This window comes from Elephantulus edwardii, unplaced genomic scaffold, assembly GCF_000299155.1.
Source record: "Elephantulus edwardii isolate Elephantulus edwardi_28Jun2011 unplaced genomic scaffold, EleEdw1.0 scaffold00348, whole genome shotgun sequence".
Lineage (NCBI taxonomy): Eukaryota > Metazoa > Chordata > Mammalia > Macroscelidea > Macroscelididae > Elephantulus > Elephantulus edwardii.
This window is the reverse complement of record NW_006400098.1, coordinates 523624-532500: the sequence shown is the minus strand read 5'-3', so window position 1 is coordinate 532500 and position 8877 is coordinate 523624. Positions and strand designations below refer to the sequence as shown.

The 8877-nt window shown below is 44.3% G+C and overlaps 1 protein-coding gene across 1 annotated transcript in view; it reads left to right on the top strand.

Moving 5' to 3' along the window:
• LOC102873227 (NACHT, LRR and PYD domains-containing protein 9-like) overlaps positions 1-2406 on the top strand; it is a 20372-nt gene extending 17966 nt beyond the window's left edge. Inside the window, exons 4-5 of the mRNA XM_006901848.1 lie at positions 1782-1952; positions 2382-2406. Coding sequence (XP_006901910.1) covers positions 1782-1952; positions 2382-2406 — 196 coding nt within the window. The remainder of the gene's footprint in view (positions 1-1781; positions 1953-2381) is intronic.
• Positions 2407-8877: the final 6471 nt, after the last annotated feature.

The window sequence follows — 8877 nt, the reverse complement described above, 5'->3', positions numbered from 1 at the left end:
GAGGTAGAGGTAGAATTCTTCTCAAAGTTTATTGAGTGCCGGGCTACTCTGCAAGGGTGCATAAAGTTTCTGGTTTTGGGAAACTGCTTCTGGGGAATGTCCTCACATAGGATCTTCTGAGTTCTGGTTTCAGAAAAATGTCCTGACATAGAATTTCTGAGTTCTGGTTTCAGAAGATGTCCTGGCAGAGGGATTTCTGAGTTGAGCTTCAATCTCCATTTTTATGTGTAGCCTAACAGCGTATTGAGTACGTATGGAGAAAGGATACAGCCCTGACACCTTCTTTTTCTGATTTTAAACCGTGCACTCTCCTTGTTCTGTTGTAACATCTGCTTATTTATCTATGTGCAAGTTCAACGTGAACCCAGTTAATTTCCATTTTCAATTTTACTCACAATTTTTATGGCATTTGCATATAATATATGTGCACAGACTTATAGCTGCATTAACACGCATTGAATATGTACATGTATCACACATAGACCTTTGCGTGTGTTCGAAGGTGATGGCATTATGGGAAATGATCAGTGTGGACACCGAGGAGGGCCCTGGCAAGCTATATTGATGGAGAGTGTGCTTCACAGAGAAAAGACAAGCCATGCAGAACCATGGGATGATGGGTAGCCTTGCTGATGTCCAGGATAGGAGCATTTCAAGCAGGGAGACCAGCCAGATAAGAGACCCAGAGAGACAGAGTAAGCTAGGCATGTCCTGAGTGCTTGAGCAAAGGGGGACCAAGGGTTTAAGTCGTGGGTGGGGAGGAATGTCAAAGGGACAGAGATTTTTAGCTTCTTAGGTAAAAATATTTTCTTTCAGTATAAGTATCCTGGGGAATCACCGTATCTACCACCATTATTGTAATCAATGTTTCAAAAGAATAAATAAAAAATAAAGTAAACCATTAAATCATATTTTGGGGGGGTGTCTTGACCTGCAGGTTAAAGAATTGCCTCTTCACGCATGAAAGCTGTGAGAGCATTTCAGCTGTTCTCATTAGCAACCAAAAGCTAAGGACCCTGGACTTGGGGAACAACGCAATACTAGATGCTGGCGTTCAACAGTTATGTGCCGCTTTGAAGCATCCTAACTGTCGATTACAAAATCTTGGGTAAGTATGCACCGATATTCTTGATGTGGAGAACGTGCACACAATTTATATCTGTGTATGCTCATATTGTGTGCGTGTATGTTGATGCCAAGTCCATCCAAACTCATGAAAATCTCACCTATCACAGAGTAGAACCACCCCAAAGGGTTTTCTCGACTGTAATCTTGATGAAAGCAGATCACCAAAGCTCTTTTGCATTAGTTAAATATAAGTAGATCTAAAAACAAGATCTGCACAGGGCACGCTGACATTTAAATTACTGTCTCACTGTACCTGGATTTATTAACATGAACGTTGTTGACATTTCTTTTAAATTGAGATTTTAATGAAAGTTCATAGAGAACTTGGGTTTCTGTTCAGTCATTGTTGCACATTCTCCTCCAACACTGTGGACATTTGAGATCAAGCAGCCTTTTGGGGGGGGGTGGTGTTTCTTTGAGTTCTATTTGACACTCAATCCCCCCTCCACATTATGTCAGCAGCACCTTCCCTATGTGTGATGGATATTTCAAGATATTATCACATGTCCCTAAAGGGAACAACACGGCCTCACTGAAAACGACTGGATTAGATGGAATCCTTCTGTTGAAGGCACAGGCTTGGTGTATTCACCGTTTAGCCTTCCAGCCTGCCCACGCCCGGGGCCTTTCCTCTTCTGCGTTTCCCCTCACAGCCTGGATATGTGCAAGCTCAGCCCCACCTGCTGTGACGCCCTGGCCTCTGCACTCGTCAGCTGCAGAACCCTGAAGAGTCTGAGCCTGGACGGCATCACCTTGGACTACCTTGGAGTGCTGGTGCTGTGCGTGGCCCTGGGCCACCCGGATTGTGCCCTCCACACTCTCGGGTGAGTGGCCATGGCCCCCTGTGGTCGTGTACGTCCTCACGTCAAATGCCCTAGCTCCAAACACCACGTATATTCTGTTGTTGTTATTAGTTGCCATCAGCTTGACTCTGCTCATGGTGCTTCTGTGCGCTAACCGAGCTGGGTTACCACATCTGCCTTCTGACACAGCGCTGGGGGGGGGGGTTGGAATGACCAGTCTTCTGCAGAGCTGACAAGCACAGAGCCGTTTGTGTGTGGTGTTGTTATTGTTGGTGCTGTCGAGTCAGCTATGACTTGCAGCCAGTCTATCAGTGATGGCTACGAACCACACCGTAGCCCGTGCCATCCTCATCACCGCGGATATGCTGGTGCCCACTACTGCAGTCACTGTGCCAATCCGTCTCAGTGGGGCTCTTCCTCTCTCTCACTGACCCCTCCCCTCTTTCCAAGCATGGTGGCCTTGTCTAAGGCCTGACCGCACCTGACAACATGACCAAAGTAGGTAAGGCGAAGCTTCACCATCCTGGCCTCCACGGAGAACCCTGGTCATACCTTCCCCAGGATATAGTTACATGTTCTCTTGGCAGTCCAAGAGATAGTCAGTACTCTTTTTCAGCACCACAACACAAGGACATCTATTCTGTGTAAGCCTTCATCATTGTGCAGCTTTCAGATGCCTACCAAGTAATTGAAAAGAACATGACTTGAATCAGATGTTGTTGTTATGTGCCATCGAGCTACCTGCGACTCAGAGTGACCCTGTGTACAACAACCCTAAACCCTGCTCTGTCCTGTGCCAATCTCACTGTCTCTGATAATCCCACCCCAATTACCCCAGTCACTGAATCAATCCACCTCATTGAGAGTCTTCCTCTCCTGCGCCATCCCTCCACCCTCCCAAGCATGACTTCCCTCTCCAAGGACTGGTCTCTCCTCACAACATGTCCAAAGTATGCCAGATGAAGCTTCAGAATACTTGCCTCCAAGGAGCAGCCTGGCTTCGCCCTCTCCAGGATGAACTTGTTTGTTCTCCTAGTAGTCCATGGTACATGCAACAGTCTTCTCCAGCACCACAGCTCAAAGGCATCAATTCTCCTTCTATCATCCCTAGTCCAGCTCTCTGACACATAGTGAGTAATTTGCAAAGACTGGGGCCCGGATCAGGTGCACCTTAGTCTCCAGAATGACATCGTTGCTCCTCAGTACCTTAGTGAGGTCTCTGACAGGAAGTCTTTTTATAGGGTTGCTCAACCTTGACCCTATTAACACTAGGGCTGGCTCATCCTTTGTCTCATGGGGCTGCCTGGACACTGCAGGGCGGTGAGCGGTCTGCCTGGCCTCTATCCGTTACAGTCAGCATACCCTCTTGTCAAAAAAAGCCCAAGTGAGAGTCACTGCTCTGTTAAAACCACTGGCGTCCAGGGGCGGTGTACACAGTTGCTAACAGAAAGGGGGGATGTTTTGAATCTTTGGAAGAAAGACTTGAAGAAAAGATCCGGTGATCCACTTAAAAAGAACCAGCCAACAACAGACCTTTGGACCCCGGCTCTGCTCTACACACATGGCGGTGACACAAGTCTGGAGTCAACTGGACCATGACACACTGTGATGAGTGCCATTTCTCATTACTCATGGAAATGCAAGCACATTGGCAAAGGAGGGGCAACAAATGGTGAATGTATAAAAGGGCCTGGCAGTGTCTTGGCACAGAAATACCTTCACCGAAGGGAAATCTTGTTGCTATTGTTGTGAACAGCACAAATGCACTTAGAGGTAAAGGTCTGGCACCTGAATGATGAATATTTGAACACTGTTATTGTTGTTAGATGCTGTCAAGTGGTGTACGATCCATAATGACAACAGATCTGAACCCTGTCCTGTCCCCTGCCATCGTCACACTTCCTGACACACGAGAGGCCGTTGCCGCAGTCACCGTGTCAGTCCACCTCAGTGAGGGTCTTCTTCTCCTTCGCTGACCCCCCACCATTCCAAGCATCATGTCTTTCGCCAAGGAATAGCCCCTCCTATTAACATGTCTAAAATATGTGAGATGAAATCTCATCGTCTTTGCCTCCAAAGAGCACTCTGGTTACACACCCTTTTCAAGACATAGTTGTTTTCTTCTTTTGGCCGTCCATGGGATGTTCAGTGCTCTTCTCCAAAACACAGCTCAAAGGCATCACTTCTCCTGTCATTCTTATTCACTGTCCAGCTCTCAACAACAACAACAACAATAGCTCTCATCTTAACAAGTGATCAGGAAGACTATGACCTGAATCAGACACACCTTAGTCCTCAAACGGACTTCATTACTTCCCAATAATTAGGAGAAGTCCCTAACTGAAGGCTTTCCCAGTGCAGTGTTTCTCCTTATTCCTGACTGCTGGTACCAAGGGTGTTAACTGTGGATCCAAGAGAGATGAAGTTGACAGTTTCCAATCTTTTCTCCATCCGTCATGATGTTGCCTATCGGTCCAGTGCTAAGAATCTTTGTTTTCTTGACATTGAAATGCAATCCATATTGAAGGCTGTATTCTTTGGTCTTCTGCAACAAGTGCTTCAATCCTTTTCACTTTCATCAAGCATGGTCGTGTCATCTGCATAACGCAGTTTATTGATGCATCTGCCTCCAATCCTGATGCCACATTCCTCTTTATGGGATCCAGCTTCTTGAATAATTTGCTCAGCATACAGATTGAAGAGGTATGTAAAGAGATTACAACCCCGACACACTCCCTTCTTAATTTTAAACCTTGTAATAATATTCCCTCACTCTGTTTACACAACAGCTTCCTGGCCTAGGTATAGGTTTCTCATGAACACAATTCAGTGCTCTGGGATTCCCATTACTTTCAATATTAGCCATAACTTGTTATGATTCGCAGAGCCAAGTGCCTTTGCATTGTCAATAAAGTATAAATAGATAGTCTTCCCATATTCTTTACTTTCAGCCAGGATCCATCTGGCATCAAAATGATATCCCTGGTGTGACGGCCTCTTCTAAATCCTGCTTGAACTTCTGGCAGTTCCCTATCTATGTATTGTTCTAGCAATTTTTTAATGATATTCAGTAGTATTTTACTTATATGTGATATTAATAATATTGCTTGATACTTTACACATTCCGTTTGCTCACTCTTTTTGGGAATGGGAATAAAGATGGATGGACCTCTTCCAATCCATTGGCCTGACATCTGTCCACCAAATTTCCTGGCATAGACTGATGAGTGCATCCAGGGCTGTATCTGTTAATTGAAGCAAGTCAATTGGTAAGCTTCGATTCCTGGGGCCTTATTTTTTGCCAGTGCCTTCAATGCAGCTTTAACTTCCTCTTTCATTACCATTGGCTCCTGTTTGTACGGTACTTCATGACATTTTTACGTGTCGGTCAGTTCTCTTTGGCATAATGATTCTGTATATTCTCTCCATCTTCTTTTGATGCTTTTGGGGTCATTCAATACATTGCTCATAGCACCTTCAATATTGTGACTCAAGGCTTACTTGTTTTTCAGTTCTCTCAGCTTGAGAAATGCCGAGGAAGCTCTTCCCTTTTTATGCTCCAATTCCAGCTCCGTTATGATACTTTGTCTACTCAAGATGCCCTTTGAAATATTCAACATTTTCACTTTGGCATGTTTTTCCTTTTGTTTTGGCTTTTTGACACTCTAATGCAATTTTAGAGTCTCTTCTGACCTCAGTTTTAGTTTTTTCTTTCTCTGTGTTCATAATGAACTTTTGCTTTCTTCCTTGATGATATCCTTGATATCTTACAACTCATCTTGTCTTTGATCATAGGTGCTCAATGCTTCAAATCTGTTCTTAAGATGATCTTGGAATTCAGATGGAGTAGATTCAAGATAATATTTAGTTTCTTGTGAACTTATTTTCATTTTCTTTGGCCTCAATTTAAACTTGCACATGAGCAATATATAGTCTGACCCACAGTCTACCCTTGGCCTAGTTTTGACTGCCAATTCTGAGCTTTTCTAACAATTCCTTCCACAGATGTAGTCAATCTGATTTATATACAGCCCGTCAGGTGAGAACCCTATGTAAAGTAGCTTTATGTGCCAATTGGATGGATTGTGTCATCTGGATGGATGGTGAAGAGATTGAGATTGTTACAGCTTTAGTTTGCTTGGCTTTGTAGTCCACACGCTTGGCACCAGCAGCCAGGAAATTAAAAGACATATTGCAATAGGAAAGTCTGCTGTTAGGGACCTCTCCAGAGTACTGGCGAGCAATGGTGTCACTCTGGAGAATAAGGTGTGCCTGATCCAGGCCATGGTCTTTGCAGTCACTTGCTATGTGTTAGAGAGCTGGACAATGACTAGGGATGATAGAAGGAGAATTGATGCTTTTGAGCTGTGGTGCCGGAGAAGGGTATTGAATATACACCATGGACTGCTAGGAAAATGAACAGGTTCATCCTGGAGAGGTTTAAACCGGGCTGCTCCTTGGAGGCAAGGATTCTGAAGCTTCATCTGACATACTTTGGACATGTTGTAAGGAGGGACCAGTCCTTGGAGAGGGACATCATGCTTGGGAGGGTGGAGGGACAGCGCAGGAGAGAAAGACCCTCGATGAGATGGATTGACTCAGTGACTGGGGTATTGGGGGTGGGTGTGTCGGAGACAGTGAGGTTGGCACAGGACAGAGCAGGGTTTAGGGCTGTTGTACGTAGGGTCGCTATGAGCCACAGGCAACTCGATGGCACATAACAACAACAACATTTGGAATGAAGAAATCTTTGAAAATACAAAATTCACTCATTCTATTTCCTGCTCTGTGGCCAAGCCCGTGTTCTCCAACTATGTTCTGTCTTCACCGCTTCGAACTTCTGCATTCCTGTCACCAATTCTCATTATCACCTCTTGATTGCATGTTTGGTCAATTTCAGACTGCAAGAGTTTGTGAACATTTTTAGGATCTTCTTCTTTGGTTCTAGATGTAAGAACAGATATTTGAATAAGAGTCGTGTTAATGGGTCTTCCTCGGGTGGGTATGGACAATATCTTATCAGTCACAACATTGTATTTCAGGATAGAACTTGAAATTGTCTATGAATGCAATGCCATTCTTTTGTTTTTCACTCCCAATGTGGTCTTCCTGTTGTGTGTCACTGAGTTTAAACCAACCCATAGCTGACCCTCCAGGGGGTTTTCAGAGGCAGTAATTGCACAGGAAGAGATTGCCTATCCTTCTTCCATAGACTAGCTGGTGGATTTGAACCATGAGCCTTTGGGATTGCAGCACAGATTGCTACCACTAGGCTCCCAGAGCTTCCAAGGTCTCTAGATTGAAATCACTGCTCTTCAGCACTCTGGAGAGGTCCCTGACAGCAGATTTTCTCAGTGTAATTTGTCTTTTAATTTCCTGCCGGATAATGTCACAAGTATTGATGGTGGAGACGAGCAACCTAACATTTTTAACAACCTCAACCTCTTCCCCTTCTATCATGGTGCTGCCAGTTGGCCCAGCGGCGAGAATCTTTGTTTTCTTGATGTTGAGCTCCAATCCATATTAAAGACGCCAGGCTTTGATCTTCTGCAGTAAATCCTTCAGGTCCTCCTTGGTTTTGACAAGCAAGGTTGTGCCATCTGCATAAGGCAGGTTGTTGATGAGTCTAACATTTGTAATTAATTCTCTTCCCAAATCAGAGGTGTCTATTTGTTGCCTAGGGCTGCTATAACAAGTTAACATAAATTATGTTGTTGTTGTTGTTGTTGTTGTCGTCGTCGTCGTGTGCTGTCAAGTTGGAATCGACTCACAGCTGACCCTCCAGTGGCTTTTCAGAGGCACTTAATCCAATGGGAGGAGATTATCCATCCCTCTTCTGCATGTGGATTTGAACTATGCACCTTTAGGATTGTAGCACATCGTCTTACCACCCAGTGACCAGATAAAACCAAAAATTTTTTTTTTTCTTTCACAGTTAGATCAGCTGGACGAGAAATCTCAAAGCTTCTGCAAAGTCATGCTCTCTGATGACTCTCGGGAGAGATCCTTTCCTGTCTGTTGCTCAGGTTCATGCGTTCCTCGGTTAATGACAGCATCACTCCTTTCTGTGTTTCTGCGTAGAAGTCTAGAAGTCTCTATATGTATGTCTCTTTTTCATAAGGGCCCCATTCATTTTGGGGAGAACCTCTTATACTTCAATACGTATATTGATGTTGTGTACTGTCAACTCGGAATCCACCCACAGCTGACCCTCCAGCCGGTTTTCAGAGACAGTTTTGTAGCCCATGAGGAGAGCGCCCATCCGTTTCCTACAGAGCTGCTGGTGGATTCGAACCGTGGGCCTTTGGGGTTGCAGTGCAGTTTCTCACCACTAGGCTACCAGCACTCCTTACTGCCGTGAACCATCCAATGAGGCCCTAAAGATCTTACTTAATAACCCAATCTAAACCATTGGGTAGTGCAGGGCCGGGAAATAGTCCATTTTGTGTCGTGTGGGGTCTCCATAGTTAGAGATTGACTCAATAACAATTCAACACTACATACTCCATTATGACCTTAAGCTAACTGTTCTAACACACAGGCTGTGCTTCTCCGGGGGTTTGGATCCCACCAGCTGATCCTTGGGAGAAAGATGAGATCACACTATTTACAGCCTTGGGAGCCAAATAGAGGTTCCAAGTTAATGGCAATGACATTTTCCTTTAAAAAAAAAAACCAAAAAACAATAACCCACAAACCCTCTACAAAGACTATTTTCAAATAAGGTCACAGTCACAAGTGCTAGGGATTAAAATGTGTACAAATCTTTGGGGAGAAAGATATCAACCCATTACAGCGTATTTGTGAGGGCACAGACTGAATATTGCCAAAGATTGAGTATGAAAGAGATAAGCTCTATATTAAAATTGAAATTGTCCTAGTCATTTCTAGAAAACAATGGAGAAGAAGTAGTCATTGACATGTAGTGAGGGAAAAACAATGTAAT